This window comes from Ambystoma mexicanum, chromosome 6p (assembly GCF_040938575.1).
Source record: "Ambystoma mexicanum isolate Mex_15411 chromosome 6p, UKY_AmexF1_1, whole genome shotgun sequence".
Classification (NCBI taxonomy): Eukaryota; Metazoa; Chordata; class Amphibia; order Caudata; family Ambystomatidae; genus Ambystoma; species Ambystoma mexicanum.
In genome coordinates, this window is record NC_090935.1 from 1,366,853,251 (window position 1) to 1,366,872,367 (window position 19,117).

The 19,117-nt window shown below is 48.1% G+C and overlaps 1 protein-coding gene across 17 annotated transcripts in view; it reads left to right on the top strand.

Moving 5' to 3' along the window:
• Positions 1-18,914, top strand: part of MPDZ (multiple PDZ domain crumbs cell polarity complex component) — a 1,735,289-nt gene extending 1,716,375 nt beyond the window's left edge. For all 17 annotated transcript variants that reach the window (XM_069626067.1, XM_069626068.1, XM_069626072.1 and 14 more), the window contains one exon: positions 17,873-18,914. In XM_069626067.1, coding sequence (XP_069482168.1) covers positions 17,873-18,019 — 147 coding nt within the window. In that variant the 3' untranslated portion in view covers positions 18,020-18,914. The remainder of the gene's footprint in view (positions 1-17,872) is intronic.
• Positions 18,915-19,117: the final 203 nt, after the last annotated feature.

The following is a 19,117-nucleotide window of genomic DNA, read 5'->3' on the forward strand; positions in this document are numbered from 1 at the left end:
TAGCTGCCATGGGATCATCCGTGGCACCCTGCATACTCTGCACGACAAAGAATGGCTTCACAGTCTGTCAGGTTGCTTGATTGTCGTGAAGAGTATGATACCTCCTTCCCCAAGTACCACAGAGAGAGAATACAAGATTACTCCCTATGCGTTCATTGAGGCCACAGGTGGATAGTTCTTGAAGCCCGGAACCAAGGAATGTCGAAACCCAATGCAGCTGTAAAGGAAAACCTTTATTAGCAATCAAATGAGTACAGTACAAGCAAACAAGCAGGATAAAGAGGCAAGAGCTGTGAAACACAAAGTATCCGAACGCTGTACAGAGTCCTCCAAAGAACAGCTGTGAAGCGCGGAAGTGCGGAAGTTCAGCGTCTAAGAAGTGGGTGCTTCCGCGTCACATGATCTGCAAGTGAGACGGATGAACGCATCACGTGATCCGCAAGCGCGACACGTGAGTGCTGTTTAGATCTCAATGATCGCGGAAATGACTTTCTGCGCGCAGCGTCCTGTTGCCGGCGTCTGCAAGCTCCCTCCTGCAGACGCCATGGCAGACGCCAGTGAAGGAACGCGGAACCCCTGAGTCTGCGTATGTGGCCTTTGGGGTAAACCCACTCACGTGACACCCGTCCACTGTGAGTGACAGAAAATGGGAACATGTCTTGGGTAACTGAGGCCTTGTGAGTATTGCCTGTCCTAGATGCTTGTGAAATAGGGACGGAATGAGAGGATAGCATGACATTTATGTCTTCCATTGACGCCACAGCTAATTTTCATTCATTTGTTTGGCGGAGAAGATGGGCGGAATGTGACTTGCGTTTTCTCGCCGTCTCCCTTCATCTCCGCCATACAAATGCTCCAGCATTTGTGCCAGCATAGACTTTCATGCCTGCTCAAATGCTGGAGATCCCTATGGAGTCCGCCATATTTATGCACAAGCATAAAGCAGGCAGGCCCCATTGGGACGCATTGTAAACGCTGTCTGCCATGCGTACATGGCAACAGCGCTCGCAATTACAAATAAATGCTGTCTGACATGCTCGCATGTTGGATAGCATTTATTTGTCATTGTGAACACTGCTTAACATGCGTACATGATAAAAATGAAATGCTCTCCAACATGCAAGTATGTCGGAGACTGTTTAATGTTGCTGGGCAGATGTGTAGGCCAGAGGCTTTCCACTGCCAGTTTGAATAGTGCAGATCCTTGCCATTGGTGGGCGTGACTCCAGCTCAAATTCTGGATTAAAGGAATACTGCTGCCACCATTCATTTTTGGAGCCAAGACCTGTATACTGAAGTGCACTCTGCTGACGACGCAAATGACGATCGTTGTAGCGAACCACCATTGCTTACCGCCAAGTCCTTGTGAAGCCCTGCTTCTCTCTACAGATCCCTAGAATGTGTCCAATTTCAGATCAAGAAACAACCAACATGAACTCTCAGGAACCATGAATTACTCCCTGGGAAGAATAAGGAAAGGAACGCCCCAAGAAGGATAGAACAGTAGCTTCCCGTTCCTCGTCCTCCCCAAGTGTTTTTCTGGGTGGGGGTCCTGGAACAGTAGGAGTTTTGTACCAGGACCACTGTTGATAGCAGTGTGGGTAAATGTATGGATATCATGAGTACTAAGTCTTGTTTACTTGTAAGTATCCCCATGCAACCCCAGCTTGATTACCTGTGAATGGGAAAGCTGTCTCATGGAAAAGAAAGGACGTTTCCTGTACATGAACAGCAGGGCCCAGCCATTCTAACTAAAAGACATTGGGCCTCATTCCGACTTGGGCGGTAAGGGTTAGCGGTCACTGGTAATTATGCCGGTGCCGGAAAACCCTTACCGCCCAATTCCGAGGTCCCTTAGCGGGAACCGCAAAGGACGTATGGTCTGACCACAGGTTCTCTGCAGATCCCGTTAAGGGACCTTGGAGCTAATAACGGTACCGCAATTCGCAGTATCGTTATTAGCGCCTTCCCCATTCCCATTGAGCCCTATAGGGGCTCAAATGGAAATGGGGAATGGTGTACAGAATGGGGACTTACCGGGTCCTCTGGAATCGGAATGACCCGGTAAGTCCCCATTCTGCCAGACCGGACCCGGTTTGGGAGGCAACCTTAGTGCTAATAGCACCATGGCTACCGCCCAACTCGGAATGACCCCCATTGACTAATGATAGTCCATGTAATAGCCAGTGTCCCAAAATATAAAGAAAGCAGATGATGAAAACAAAAATCCTAATTACCTATTCCAAATAAGATTTGCAATGTCCAAAATCCTTCAGAGGTCCATAAATGAGCTCCACGAGCTCCGTGATCCATGACATCCAAGGCTTGCACGGCACCGAGCATTAGGATGTAATTCCTCATATTCGTGGGAGTACGTGATGACATAGGCCATGCTCGATGTACCACTACGTCCGTGGCGGCCATCTTGGAGTGAAAAGACCATATTTGCAGATGCTGCGTCCTGATGTGGGAAACATGCATCCGGCACCCTGCCGCATCGAAAGGGCCTGGCAAAAGCCCCAAGGGAACAGATGACTGGTGTGACCTCTATCAGGTAAATGCATTCGGACAGAAGGTCCTCGCCACTGCTTCAACCCCATGACCAGTGGGAACAACTTGTCCGTCCATGGCTCGAGGATCAATGCCTGCTGAACCTTCCAAAGTGTCCCGGGACCATCTGATGGACCCATCCGCTCTCTCCTTGGCTATCTCACGGCACTGGTTGGCATTCCTAGTGCAGCCTTCAAACTTTGCATATCTTAAGCTGGTGAGACAAGATGGCTTACCCTGCAGTTGCTGCCTTCTTGACCAAAGAGAAGCCATACTGGGCCTTTTCCTTTGTTCTTGCTTTCTTCACGTCCTGGAGGCCCCACGCTCTTTGGAGGTCTTCATCGTGTTGTGCCAAGGTTATCTAGCTGTCTAGTCTTTAGTACCATCTCACCAGAGCCTGGAACTTCCTGCTACTGGACCCAAACCCGACACCGAAAGTGACCACAGCCCTTCGACCTCCCACGACCAGACAAAACCTAGAAGAAATTGGAGTAAGGGGGTGAGTTTGCATACCTATTCCTTCCCTTGGTAGCCCTACCAAAAATATTGCCGTACATATGGCCGTTTGTCTCGCCATAGGTGATATTTTTGTGGGGGATATTTTGTGGGAGCGGGGGTGTCCCCCGCACATTTTAAAATAATGCAGGGGTGTCCCCCGCAGGGTCCATGGTTCAATATCGCAGCAAAAATATGGCGATATTTTTGTATCACAATATTTTTGCAGGATATGAACACCTGGAACCCTTCCCTCCCTCCCGCAATTGGCTTGTATGGGTGTAAAGTCCTAATCTTACCTCTCCCTTGCCTGGCTGTGATAATTGTTGGTCAGGTCAAGGATCCCCACTAGGATTTCCCTAGAGTTGTGAAATTGGGAAAGGAATCTACAAGAACGTTACTTATCTTGTTTTCGTGTTTCTTGAACACTTACCTCCAACAGTTGGCTTTGCCAACTCTTGTTCACGAATCATAAAGTGAACCATCCTGACTCTCTGTAAAGTGATTCTCGTGGAACTGGTGACTGTTGAGGCACTAGACCCCATCTCCTAGTAGGGAAGGACTGATAAAGAATTAGGGACCTAAAACAAGAATGTATGGTGGGTGTTCAAATTGTTTTCGAACAATTTACTTCCCTTTTTCCAGCTGGTTCTAAATTACTAATTGTTCTCTTCTTCACTTGCGTCACCCTACATAATTGCTTGCAGTATTACATTCGTTATTGCTTATAATTTTCTAACTCTTTCAAAGGCAAAGTGCTGGTGTTTAGTTAGCAGAACCCAAAACAGTGAATGTATGTATGTATGTGGGTTTATAGTGAATAATCTCGAAAAACCCAAAAATAACATACAAATTAAAAAAAACACATGCTAATTATTTGTTCGACATTTTCTTTTTTAGATTATTTTTTTCGACATTTTATTTTCGACATTATAACTGGCTACCATGTATGTGTATAAGTTGCAGTTGTGTGACAATACTTTACTGAGATTTTCATTGCTTAGGGAATATTAAAAGGTGTGTATTATTTTGTGTACATCTTTAGTCTAATTTGAATTATTGGATTGCCTTGTTAGTGTGTCTCACCACCCCCTTGAGTCAAGGCCTTACTGCTCAGCTACCTTACCTTGATAGAGTTTTGGTAGACATTGGTGGCTTCTCCCTGTTTAATATAACAGTGCGCCCTCTCAGAATCCACTTTCAGGATTGATTCTGGAAATCCATCTTAACAGGGGTGGTGGCCCGAAATGTGGCAAATCTTACAAGGAAAACTTTAAGTGCAAACGTTATTCTTTTTTTTGAGCAAGAACTTTGGGCACTGCCAAGACGTACTTCTTAGTGCTGTCAGAGTCCAGATTTATATGCAAGAACAAACAGAACAAAGCAAGAGGGTGAGAAGTGTTGATGTTCCCGGAATGATTCAAATTTAAAATAAGTGGTAGTGATATAGTTCTAACCTTTGAATATCTACTGGCTTAATGCTTCTTATCTTCACATTCTACTACCACCATTCCACTAGTATACAACCCCCTTATTTAAATGAATGAACGACCTAATGTGTACAATTGTCAATTCCGGAATGATCATAATGTGCAACCTCGACCTTTGGATTGAGGACTCAACCAATGTGCCACTTTTTACAAAATGATCAATGTGGATTTCTCTCAACTAAACCACAAAGTAAGAGACAGCCAGTTTTCACTTATTTCCAAAAGTAACGAATAGTGACATTTTAGGGGTGTTTTGGTCCGATCCTCCACTATATAGGCCCTAGTTATGATTTTGTCCAGGGACGCCCAACATCTTCCAGGGGTTGCAGACCTTGATATATGCATTTTTACTGGATGATATACTGGTTTAATTGAGCAAATAATAATAGTCCTCAGAAAACAGGTACCAAATGTCTTTAATTTGTTATTTTCTAATATGCTCCAATTCATAAGGAAAAGGCACTCACATTGCATCACAAACAATTTCACCCAGTCCTCCAGCATTGGATCTTTCATAGATTCACATGCTGTGAATATTCCCTGTTGTCAGGCTCAGAATCCTTGGTAACATAGAGCAGTTGAAACTTAAACTAAAAACTTTCAGTCACTTTTATGCTCTTTTACAGTCTTTTTTGGGTCATACTGCCCACAGACAATAGGGACACCTCCCTTAGCTCCTCCCCTGTCGGCCATCTTCAGATATTTTACCGCATGTTAGTGTAGGGAGCCCTCAAAAATCTTCTCTTCAACCTTTCTACTATAAAAATTAAATGTAACATATTTTTCACGAAAAATAGACATTTTTTGACATTTTACTCGACGACCTGCTTTAGCGGTTACAGCGCAGCTACCGTTGACCCTCCTCCTGCTGGTATCCTTTGACGAAGCTTCGTCTGCATAGTAGGGCCTACCTTGTGGCAGAATCAACAAGGAAAAGCCTGTTCAAGGCCTGTGCCTGCTGTAGGCTGAAGAATTGTGACAGATGTTAAAGTGAATTTAGGTGTGCTTTCATCCTGTATTATGTTCTTCTAGTTAGAAATCCAACATACTTCCTTGCTCTCTTTATCGTCTGTTCTTGCTCCCTTGTCTCCTCCCTCCCCCCCGCCTTTAGCTCCCACTGCTTTTTCCCATTCCTATTGTGTTCCTTGTGGTCTTCACCTCCAGTCAACCCCTCCCATGTGCCCCAGTTGCTCAGCCTGGTTAAGTGCACCACACTCTATGCCCCCTAACAATGGCGCTTTCTATCGCTCCTATTTTCTCTAACTGCTTCTATATATCTCCTATCCTTCGATGCTCACTAAGTCTGGCAGGAAAAAACTTAAGAGGGACACACTTGGCTCCAGCCCAGGCCTTCCAATCGCTGACACCTTCGTCAGTGCATCTGCCAAAGAGACTCTCGCAGACATCCTCTTTGTCGTTCCCTCTCCCGACCTCTGGACTCTACATATGGTCGCTCTGCTCTCTCCCTACTCTTCCCCACACATCAGTGGTGGCACCTGCTGGGAGGTCCTTCTTGCCTTCTCGACATCTAGGGTCATCATAAAATCATAAATGTCTATCGCAATGATACCGTCTTGGTACAAAGGCCTCCACCCAACCTCCTTCTTTTTGATAGGCTCCTTCCTCGCCTTATCAACTTTCAACCTTCCTCCTCACTGGCTGCCTTGCCATCTACAACTGTCCCTTGCATGAACTCCCTTCGGGCCCCTCTGCCTTCTGCTGACTCTTTCTCTTAGGCACCTGCGCCACATACGGGGGCGACCTCGATCCTTTGCACTGTCCCCCCCGCCCGCCGTAAGTCTTTGAAAATTGGCAATCTGCTCCACATTGCCACGCTTAACTCTCGCTCCGCAGTCTGACACTCTCTGACATCTACCACCTCCTGGAACACCTGGATCGTGATGATCTTGCTCTCACTGAGACCTGGTTTAACGACAGCTCTATCACGAGATGTGATACTCTTCCTGTAGGCTACAAGAGCCTCTCCAAACCCAGGCCCAACAGACCAGGAGGGGGAGTTGCCCTAATCTTTCCAGAGTGGATCCCTGTTTCCATCATCCCCACTCAGGCATATTCCTCTTTCAAATGCCTGGTCTGCAGGCTCTCTCTCTCTCCTGTCTCCTCTCTTAATCTGGCCACCTTCTGTCGGCCGTCTGGCCAGTCTACCCTCTTCCTCTCGGAATGGGCTGACATGACATCTTCTCTCCTTTCCTCCTCCTCCTCCTCCCATACCCCTCCTGCTTGGGGATCTCAACATAGATCATGACTCTCCTGACTCTTCAGGAGCCTTCCCCAACCTATGCGACTCACTCTCTCTCTCCATTCTACCCTCTGGTCCGATGCACACTGCTGGCCACACCTTGGTTGCTCTTATCTCCACAGATATCCCCCTCTCTATCCCTCTCACTACCCCCACTCTCATGGACTGATCACTCTCTTCTCTCCTCTCACTTGAAGCTTTCCTCTCCTTTAGCACTGATACACCTCATACTGCCTCTGACCTTCAAGGCCATCCGACCCATGAAAAAGTATCAGTGGCCCCCTTTGCATTCACCTACTGTCCTCCTCCTACTCTTGCGGCTGACTCCCACCCTGATATAGCCTTCTCTAACTTTCACCTTTCCATCTCCACTACTGTTGACATCCTTGCACCTGTCATGAGGGTCCGACTGAAGCCTGCCAAAAAGTGCAACTCTTGGTATGACTCTGACTTGGCTGACCTTAAATGCAAGTGCAGGGCAGCGGAACGGAAATGGGGATCCTCAGGCTCACCCTCTGACAAGCTGGCCTGCCGTCTCCTTCAAAGGCAATATAGACTTTGCATCCGGCCCAAAAAAAGAGTCCATATTCAAGTCTGCATCTTCGCGGTATCCAACCAAACGGCCAAACTTTTCAAAGTCTGTAAAGAACTGGCCAATCCTACTGCAGCCTTTTCTTATTCTGCACCCACCCAGGCCCTCTGCTCGGTCATGGCTACCACTTCACCACCAAAACATAGGACATCCTGTCCTCTCTCTCCTCCGCATCCACTCGTGCACCACCATCTCTTGGGCCCCCCTCGGCATCCTCCACCACTCCCCCGCTTCTCTCCTCCCTCTCCCCTGTCACACCTGAGGAGTTCTCTAGATAGGTCCGGTGTATGAAAGCTTCTTCCAAACAGGTGGACCCCTGCCCCTCCAAAACCATCAAGGACAACATTGACTCTCTAGCTCCAGTCTTGGCAGACCTCTGCAACCTCTCCTTTGCCACTGCAGTTTTCCCCACTTCCCTCAAGCATTGTCTTGTGCACCCTCTGCTCAAAAAACCCTACTATTCCGGCAAACTATCGCCCGATCTCCATCACTCCTTTCCTGGGCAAACTCCTGCAGAAGTTGGCTATCTCTCAGCTTACCCTCCACACTGAATCTGTTGGTTGTCTCCATGACCATCAGTCTGGCTTTAGAGCATCCAGAGGCACGGACACTGCTCTTCCGAACACCTGCTCTCAAAACTTGACTCTCACTCTCCCTCTGTCCGCATTCTTCTTGACCTCTCCTCAGCTTTTGATTCGGTAAACCACAACATCCTGATCTCCCATCTCCGTGAGACCCTGGGGCATCACTGATCAGGCCCTGGCGTGGCTATCATCCTTTCTCTCTGACCCTCCTTCCCAGGTAATACTTGCGCGGTTTCTCTCCGCTATCACACTCTCTACTTGTGCTGTCCCCCACCGATCTAATCTATCCCCCCGGTTTTTTCAATGTCTACGTGGCCCCTCTGGCCTCCGTGATCTCTGCCTTCACCTCCAACTTTCAGTGTTATGCGGATGACACACAGCTCTCTTTCAGGGTACCCTCAGCCTCTTCTTCCTCCTCGTTCATCCCTGACTGTCCATAATTCAGTCCTGGTGTGCTGCAAATGATCTCTGCCTTAATGCCAGTAAGACAGAGATTGTCCTCATTGGGACCCCTGCTCCTGCTTTCCCATTTTCACTCTGGCCAGCCACCCTCCGCCCTGCACCCTCACCCACTAGTGAGGCAAAAAATCTGGGGGGCAAAAAAATCTGGGGGTCATCTTCGACTCTACTCTCTCCTTCTCTTCTCAGACATGTCCAAAAAGTCCAACTACCAGCTGCACCTCCTCAGAGGTATTCTACCCTTTCTCACCTTCCCCCAGAGGTTCACTGTCTTCAGAGCCCTGGTTCTCTCCAGGCTGGGCTACTGCAATAGTCTCTTTCTCAACCTTCCTACTTCTACTCTCCGACTTCTTCAACATATCCAGAACAGAACCGCAAGACTTATCCTTGGCCTCAAGCCCAGGGACTGCATCTCTCTGGCGCCGAAATCCCTACACTGGCTCCTTGTGACTGCAAGGACGAAGTTCAAGTCTGTCTACATAGTCCACAATGCTTTCTAGGGACGGGGCCCTTACTATATCTACAAAGTTCTCTTCCTAAATACTCTCCTTCCAGAGCCCTCCGCTCGGCCTCCTCCAACTCTCTGCGGGTGAGCCATTTTTCCAAATAGAGATTTGGGGATAGAGCCTTATCCTCTGCAGTTGCCTGCCTCTGGAACAGCCTACCTGCCTCTCTCTGTCTTGAGCTGGACCTCCTTAAGTTCCGGAAACTCCTCAAGACCTTCATCTTCTCTTCTTCTTTCCCTCTCCCTTGCTAATCTCCTTTCTCTTCTCTCCTGCTTCCCTCCTTTGTTCTCTCCCCAACCTGCTCAGTTCGCGGACTTGTCGCCTGGTGCACCTCCAGGGCCTCACTGGTCCCAAGCTCCCCTGCTAGTCCTGCACTTGCCTCCGGGCCTCCGCACTCTGCCTTCCACTGATGCACTCAGAATATGTTCCATGAATGGCAACCACTCTGCACTTAACCCTAGCCCATGCTGGACTTTGTGCACTTGTCCCCCTCCACTCCCTCACACTTCCTGTCTGCGCACTTGCGTGACCTTGAATGTACTATGTTTAGCAGGTTTAGCAGGTTCGTCTGTCCTGTCCTCCTCTGTCTCCCCTCCCTAGCTTGGTTGTGTCTGAAATACTCATGCATAGGCGCATTGATGAACCACCTTTTTGTTTTTGTATGTCCTTCTCCCTCTGCCCGCCCCCCTTTCTCTCCCCACTCTTTGTCAGGCACTTATACCAGTAGAAATGCCTGTGGCCTAGTATGCTAGCTATTGTTGTTAGATCATTTGGAATCTTCAAGGCCTAAGAATGACGACGATATCCTCTTGTTCCCTTCCCGATTTGAAGCGCTTTGAAGCATTTCACTTGTGTATAAGCGCTTTATAAATAAACAATTACAATTATATTGAGGTTCACCACAACGAGTGCCTCTACTGCCTTCATCCACATCATGTCTTGCAGGACTGCACAATTTGACTGTCATTCTCCAACAAAACACTGTGGGATTCTCACGGCCGTCTGGTCGCTTGGAACGATGACGCCGGCGGGGCCTCTGACTCTGCTTCAGTACAGAGTCATGCTTCGTTAGGCTGGGGCAGGTCAGCCCAGCAAACCACCTCTAGCAAGAGGTCTAGGTTGCACAAAGTCCAGGCCTCCAAGAAGAGGCACAAGGATTCCTCAGCCGATGAGCCAAGATCCTCGCAGAAGAACCGGTCTTCAACAAAGGTCAGGGCCCAAGGGGCGTCAACAGGCGATGAGAGCCGAAGCTCCTTCCATCGTCCCAAGGATGCAGCTTCCCCTAAGTCCACGTACAAATCCGGGGGACACTCATCATCTTCGGGGTCGAAAACAAGTTCTACGTTGTCTAAATCTGCAACGAAAACATTGTCGTCGATGACCAAGCCTCACTCCAGGTCGTCTATCCGAAGACACAGCGACCGTCAACGAAACAGTCTACGACCCCGACTACTTCATTCCAACCTTCAACAAAGCTGTCGACGACTACCTCGTCACAGCTGTTAACGAACACAACTACCTCGTTGTCACCTAAGCCGCCATAGGCTATAACTATCAGGTCATCAAGGACTACTCCAACGACCACGAGGATCCCATCAACGACATCTGCGTCCACGGCTGTCAAACACTCGTAACAACACCGTCAATGGACAAAGATGACCACCACACCATTGTAACCACGGCCATCGTCACTTGCGTTTCAGACACCAGTACAGCGTCTGCATTGACTGCCTGTCCAAGAGCAACTTTCCCTAACCTTGGAGTGGCCTTGATGCCAGGTGGCATTGTTATGTCAGAGCCAGCTCTCTCTCCCAATTGGAAGAGGAAGAGGCCATCATATCACTGATGTCCTTTCCAGAGCACAGGACATCGCCTCCCCGAAGGCGGGGTGAGGCAAGCTGGATTAGGCTACCACCTTTAACCCCCTGGCTGTCGGATACTGGCACGAACACAGACCCCGATGATGGGCCTCCACAGACTTGACACAGACAGATGAATTTGATGATTTCATTGCAGCTGATGGGGAGCCAGATGACGTTCCACTAAGGACTTACCCCCAGATGAGGTAGGAGTCTTCCACGCTCTCATGTCCAGGGCAACCACGATGTTCGGCCTTGCACTGGAGGAATAGAGAAAAGAAAGTGTACTTTACCAGCGCAGAGAACAGCGCTGGAAATCCGTAATGTCTATCCCGCTGTTAGAAGATGTCTGGGACGATGGCCTAATCTCCTTAGCACATCCTGCAACTGCACCGGCTAAAAAAGACTTGTTCGACAAAAAAAATACAGAGCCACAGAGAGCGATGCCTCCATACTCAACCCACACCGGACTCCGTTGTCTCGGCTGCAGTCAGAAAAAGGTCTGCAAATCCATCCTCATCCTGCTCTGTTCCCCCAGACAAGGAAGGAAAACTCCTTGACACCTTTGGTAAGAAAATGATCACCACCGCAGCCACGACTATCAGGGCGGCAAATGCAATGGCCATACTCGCACGTTATGATCGCGAGCTGTGGTACAAGTTGGGTCCCTTGCTGGAGTTCCTACCAGACGACAAAAAGCCTTAGGCATCTTCCATGAAGGCGAGTTGGCTTCCGACCATGCCATTAAGCTCTCTGTAGACATTGCAGACACTGGTTTTCACTAGCTGGGGAACGGAGTGGTCCTGCACCGGCAGGGTTGGCTCAAGACTACAGATTTTCGACCAGACGTCCAGTGCAGGGTCGTAGATGTGCCCTTCGATGGATCGGCACTCTTTAGAAAAAAGGTGGAGGAGGCCCTGCAGTCCATAAAAATGGGCACAGAAACCGCTCGCTCCTTGGGCACGCTTCAGCATAGGTGCCGGTCCTTTGTTCAGGAGCCAGTCCGGCAAGCAGACATGACTAGCCCAGGCCCTCCCACTTCAGCACCCCAGTGGGAGGATGCCTGTCGAAGTTTGTCGATGAATGGACACTAATCGCAACAGACAAATGGGTGCTATCCCTCTTCCAGCAGGGCCACTTGCTGGAATCGTAGACTATCCTCCGGACATTCCTCCCACGTGCGAACCAGAAAGACTACAACACCTCTTGCTTCAGGAAGTGCAGGCTCTGCAGCGGAAGGGCGCAGTGGAGAAGTTTCAGAGAAACTAGGTAGGCACAGGAGTTTACTCCCGCCACTTCCTGGTAAGGAAAAAAGCACTGCACTCAAGTCCACGGGTTGGAGACCCATCTTAGACCTAAGGGTGCTCAACAAGTTCCTAAAATCGTAAACATTCCTCACGGTCATGCTACAGCAGGTGTTGTCGCAGCAAAACAAGGAGATTTTTTGGCGTACCTCAACATCGAGGACGCCTACTTCCATATCCTTATCCAGCTCTCACACCAGCAATACCGACACTTGGTGGTGTCACGAGTACATTATCAGTTCAAAGCCCTTCCATTCGGCCTGCGGTCTGCTCTGCGAGTGTTTATCAAGTGCCTTGCACCAGTGGTGGCTCACCAGCGGTAGAGGGTCATCCACGTCTACCCGTACCAAGACCGCTGGTTTGTGAGGGCCCCCCCCCCCCTTTCCACTGGCAGAAACCAACACTGCCATCACCATCTGCTGTCTACAGCAACTGGGGTTTTCCATCAACTTCCCAAGTCATGCCTGGTTCTATCGCAATAAGCACTCTATCTCGGAGCAACATTCGACATCCTAAGCCCTCAGAGGAAAGGGTGGTGGCTCTTTTACATAAGTAGTGCTACCTCAACAGCGCCCCGAGTGATGACAGTCCGCCACTACATATCCCTGCTGGGGATGTTATCATCATGCATCCCATTAGTCTCCAACTGCTGATTGCACATGAGACCAGTACAGGAATTCCTCGATGCTTGCTTGGTCGAGTCCTCAGGGTCTTGGGACGCCTGCATTACTCTAACACCAGCTTTCAAACAAAGCCTATGCTGGTGGTCAGTAAGGGAACACCTGGTGCAAGGCTCCCCCTTCAGACTGCCGGACCACCAGGCGACCGTCACAATGGATGCTTCACTGGCTGGGGGGGCCCACTGTCAAGACTAACACAACAAGGGCCTTTGGTCGGAGGAGGAAAAGAGCCAGCATATCAATCAGCTGGGCTCTGAAGTCTCTTCTCCCCCTCCAGAAGGGGAAGGTGGTGTGCATTTACACTGACAACAAACGTCAATGTTTTATGTCCGCAAGCAAGGAAGAACATGGTCCACACAGCTTTCCAAGGAGGCCCAAGCCCTATGGCACTGTGCCCTACAGCAAGGCATGTTTCTCATTCCCATCCATCTACCAGGGATTCAGAACATTCTTGCGGACTCCCTCAGCAGGGAGTTATTCTCCTGCCATGAGTGGGAACTGCACAACGACCAGCTACACCTGTTGTTTCAGACGTGGGGCTCTCCGGAGATCAGCCTCTTTGCCATCCACGGGAACAGACAATGCAAAACCTTTGCCAGCCGCTTTCCCCATCTGGCTAGCTTGGGGGACGCCCTTGCAATTCCATGGGAGGGGAAGTTTCTTTATGCGTCCCTCCCCCAATTCCTCTGGTGCCTTGACTCCTACACACATTCAGACTGTATCAGTGCAAACTGTGTGGCCGAGACAGTTTTGGTACTCAGACCTCCTTGCCCTCTCGTCGGCCCCACCGATCAAGCTGCTTCCTCACCAATCGTTCCTATCCAGGAATCCAGGAGCAGTACTGCACCACGACCCGGCCTCTCTCAATCTGATGGCCTGGCTCCTGTCTTCTTAGAGTTCGGAGCACTGTCCCTTCCGCAAGACTGCCAAGCTGTCCTGGCCAGGGCTAGAGCCCCCTCCACCTTAAAATGCTACAAGAGCAAGTAGAAACGTTTTCAAGTGTGGTGCAGAAACCAGCAATGCAAGCTCAAACCATCTGACCAGACGAGCTGTTGCCATATCTACTATCCCTGGCTCAGTCGTTCCTCCATAAAGGTGCACCTAGCAACTGTTTCTAGGTACAACCGTTCAGCGGGAGTGCCTTCCCTCTGGTCTCACCGGCTGATGAAGGAGTTTTTACAGGGACTCTTCCGGCCTTTTCCACCGGCTCGCTGCCCGGCGCCAGCGTGGAAGCTCAATGTGCTACTCGTTAGACTCTTTAAGCCACCCTTCGAGCCCATGCACCAAGCCTCTAATAACAGCTTTCCTAGTAAACTGCATTCTTGGTGGCCATAACTTCAGCCAGACGAGTGAGTGAAATCCAGGTGTTTTCTGTGAACCGCCCTATCTAACGTTTCGTAAGGACAAGGTGGTTCTATCTACCAACCCAACATTTGCTCCGAAGGTGCCATCTGCTTTCCACCTAAACCAGCAGGTGTTTTTCCCTGTATTCTTCCTGCCTTCAAGTCCTGGGAAAGCCCTCTCGAAATCCTCCATTGCAAGATGGAGTGCTACCTGTATCTTGTTCTACCTTCAGCAAGCCGGCAGACCACTTCCCGGCAGGCCCCGGGCTCATTCTACCAGAGCAGTGGCTGCAACCACAGCTTTTCTCTCTGTAATTCCGCTGTCTGACATCTGCCTTGTAGCCACCTGGAGATTGGTGCATACGTTCATCAGGTTTCTACTGTGTCGCCAGACATTCTGCAGAAGAATCTAGAGTCGGCCAATCGGTTCTGCAGAACCTTTTTGCGTAAGGTGGGTAAGTCTCCAATGGTAAGGTATGCTGGGAGCTGCCTCTGCCCAAGGGTGGTGGTGTTATACTGCTTTGTAATCTTTTCACAGCATGTGAATCTATGAAAGATCCAATGCTGGAGGAGGAATAAGTTACCTACCTGTAACTCCTGTTCTCCAGCATTGATATCTTTCATAGACCATGCGACGCTCCCACCTACCCCGCATGGCTCATCTTTTGGCTCTTACTGCCACTCACGTGCGCTGCCAGATCTGAAGATAGCTGACAGGGGAGGAGCTAAGGGGAGTGTTCCTATTGGCTGTGGGCAGTATGATCCAAAAATGACTATAATAGAGCATAAAAGTGACTGAAAGTTTTCAGTATTCGTTCAAACTGCTCTGTTACCGAGGATTCCCAGCCTGATGACGGGGACTATTCAGAGCATGTGAATCTATGAAAGATACCAATGCTGGAGAACAGTAGTTACAGGTAACAGGTCAACAACAGGAAACAAATCACTTTCCTCACTCCTTTTGTCTCAACCGCTCGTACCGTGAACACTGGAGTACCCCAAGGCACCAGCCTCTCTGCTCTCCTTTTCAACCTCTATCTAACCACCCTACCAGTGATCATCCGTGCGCACAACCTCATCTGCTACAACTTGGCTGACGATACTCAAATTATCCTGAGAATTCCCAAAACAAGCTCCAACCTACGTCCCGACCTTGAAGCTTGCCTCCGAGATATTGACCGATGGATGACAAGAAATCCCCTCCTTCTGAATTGAGATAAAACTGAGATCTTGGTGTGCGTCAATACTACCCTTCTCCCGCAACCACTCCCATGGCACCCCCATCCCTCCAAAATAGTCAAAAACCTTGGCTGCATTGTGGACTCAGACCTAACCCTCTCCCATTAGATTAATAATGTATCAAAATCCTATCGCTAAAACCTCAAACTCCTAATACGCATTTTCCCTTACCTCACCTACCCCAACAGACTTGCCGCTCTTATGTCAATTGTTATATCGAGACTAGACTGTGCCAACTCCTTATACCTGGGTGCACCGGCATACCAACTTAACAAACCTCAAAGAGCCCAAAACGCTGCTGCCAGATTACTTCTTGCTCTGGGACAGAGGGGCCATATCTCCCCCGCTCTCTGCTCCCTTCACTGGCTCCCTGTTGGACGAAGGGCCTCTTTCAAAATCCTATGCATTACCCATCGAGCAGTGTACAAGACCGCCCAGCATACTTACAAGAGAAGATTAGGCCCTACCACCCATCACACACCCTAAGGTCGAGCACTGCCCTCTTAATAGGGATTCCGGCCTCCAATTCAGGCAGTATTCAAGGGTCCACCTTCTCAACCTTGGCTCCAGCTCTGTGGAACTCTCTCCCTCCGCACATTTAACACAACCAAGACAACATGGCCTTCGGCAAAGCTCTACAAACCTGGCTCTTTCCGTAAAACATGATTAGGACTATCTAGGACTGCTGTAACCCACCAACATCAGGAATCATGACTTCAATGACATTACATTGGAAAGTGATTACAGCTGGTGTACAAATGTTCGGAGAGATAGCAAGCGAAGAGACCATAGAAAAGAGACCAATAAGTCACCAAGAAAGAATTAGGAACTATATACCACATATGGCAACCTTAGCGCACTGCAGGCTCTAAGATATGGATCTGCTGACACTCCGCTTCCCGATTCTACTACACATGCATAACAGACTCTTGCGCCATCAAGTTGATCATACCCATTTGCTCCCTACCTTGCCTGACTACATACCTATGATATACTCCCACCTAGGCGCTAAAGCATCCAGACTCTACAATGCCTCTGTCCAGCCTTCCCTTTAGCATCACTGCCTCGGTGGGACTATGTAGGTGCAGTTTATCTCCAGTCCTATAACCAAGTATCCTGCCTAGTCCTACCATGCAACCCACCATTAACCACAACCAGAGACCCGGAAAATGGGCTCTTAAGACACACAATGCTGAGCCTAGAAATAATGACCCTCCGACTGAGCAAATCATAACTTACTACAGTCCTACGTGTGAATCTACCTCAGAGTGCTGCTACTGCGGAACATGAGGACGACCACTGCCAGGAACAGTGGGCTCCTAAGAGTAGAGCATCCACTCCAGACAACCACCTCTCCTACCACTATTCTCACTCTCTACTTTACACCAACACACATTAAAGCTCAGCTATACCCCTCAATCAATTTCGGCCTAGCTGCACACATACGAACAATACTCCATGAACACCTCAACATCCTGCTAGAACACAGCTATACCCCACAAAAATATCGTTCTAGCTGCACACATAAATGACCTACACCGGCCTAATGCCGCCAGAATGCAGTCTTGGAGACCATCCACCTGACTGCACACATTCGACTGATCTCTCACTACCACCACACCTAGTGTTAGGATGCAGCTATCATCAGGCTAATCACACTAGGTGCACCCGTATTGAGTGCACCCAAGAACCCTATACTACCCCACTCACTCTACTGACCTGGACTACGGTCCCCAAGGGAGTTCAACCCACAAGCACTTTGAGATCATACCAATGATATATTGGACGCTATATAAATGCCAAATAACAATAACGGAAATAACGTATTGAAAGTTGCACCAACACACGTGCAGTGTTACCTGTTTAATGTGGGGCAAATAGCTTTGGATCAATATTCACTTTTTTGTTTTTGCATTTTTTTTTGGGACAGTTGTTTGCTACAATGTAATGTTTATATGGACCTTTTTACATGTTGATGTATATAAAAAATATAAATATAAAGAGGGGCTACATTGTAACAATGGTTATAACATTGCACTGTTAACCTGTTATTCAGGTGACACTGAGGTAAAATCAGAAAAGCATAAAATATGAGCGATTTAGCCTAGTATTGCTTCATGGCATCATGATCTACTGCGCTAGCTAAACATTAAGCGTATTTGGTAGGAAAGAGGTGGTCCTTTTAGGGTATCTGGTTTTCTCTGCATTAGGTTTGTTGCAGCATGTTTTTAGAGGTCTCTGCCATTGTTTCTGTGACCAACTTTTCATCATAATACCCTGCAAGTGCAACAACAAAATCAACTGTAAATATTTGTCACCATCACTATGCGTTTGTGCCCCTGCACTGCATGACATTTATGCAGACAGAGATTGAGGTTTCGTATGTGCTTTAGGCATCATTTACAAACGTTTGTGAAGTGATGGGGTTGTCTTTTACTTGAGCCATGTTCCTTTAGTGTCACACCAGACAGGCGCTCTTATCATATCTCCTTGTGCGCTATCTGATTGCAGGGGGCAGCTGCAGAGGACGGTCGACTGAAAAGGGGTGACCAGATCATTGCTGTGAATGGACAAAGCTTGGAGGGGGTCACCCATGAAGAAGCTGTCACAATTCTTAAAAGGACAAAGGGAGCTGTCACCATGACTGTGCTGTCATGATGCTCACGCTAGACCTTGAGGACATTTCTCTAATGTTGGCCAGCACATTGGGCCTCTCGACCACGTGGGATCCCATCTCCATGACAATCACAATACCCGGCACACCATTTTTAAGCATGTCCATGTAAAAATGATCTATGACTCCAAAAAAAAGAAACGTATTGGTAGGGCTCGCTCTGATCCCTGTGTTGCATTTGAGTTTCCAATGGAAGAGTCACCACAAGGTTCTTGGTAGAGTCCAGCCAGTCCAGCTACCTTGGCAAGCAGTGCATCACTAAAGAAATGGAACACTAAATTACATGGGTTTATCTTTTCAGTGTTTTTTTGGCAGACGAACAAAGTAACAAGATGGTTCTGTTTTCATTGTTAAATATTTATGTTGCTGTGAACAGAAATGTATTTCATGAGCCATGGAAAGAAATGTGTTTTAATTTAGAAATGGCACTGTGGATCTTAACTGTTAGGACATTTCAAGCACCTTGGCAAAAAATGAAGAAAAAGGGTTGTGGAGAAAGGCAGTCTGTGGAGAGGGGCTGATGTAAAGACAGTACAGTTTCAAAATGAATCAAAGAAGGAACTTTGGAGAAGGCGTAGATTAGTTAATACAAAAAATAGGTACCCAGTTGTACCACTGTAAAAAAGTATTGTTAAATTTATACAAAACGCACTTGGAATGTCAAGCAAGCACTGATGTATATTTTTTATTGATGCATGTGTGTTTTAATTAGACTATTTTTATATAGCTGCTAACTACAAAGAACACTGTAAAACATGTGAATGCACACTAATCGTGAATAGCATTTTGATGCTTTGTATTGGTCACTGTCAACCTAATGGAGCTAACTATGTATTATTTTATAACTTAAATTCTTAACTAAAGAATAACTGAACGAAAGGAGAAATCGTGTTGTGTATATTAATTCCACAATTGCAACATTTCAGGCAGTGTTTTAAGAAGACATTTTTAGACAGTTGTATTGAGTGTCAATCCAATGACAGAAATGATCAGACTGACTTCATATTGCAGGTAGCAGGGCAGCTTGGAAAATTTCTCACACACACACAACATATACAGGTGTCCATGTATTAAGCTTTGGA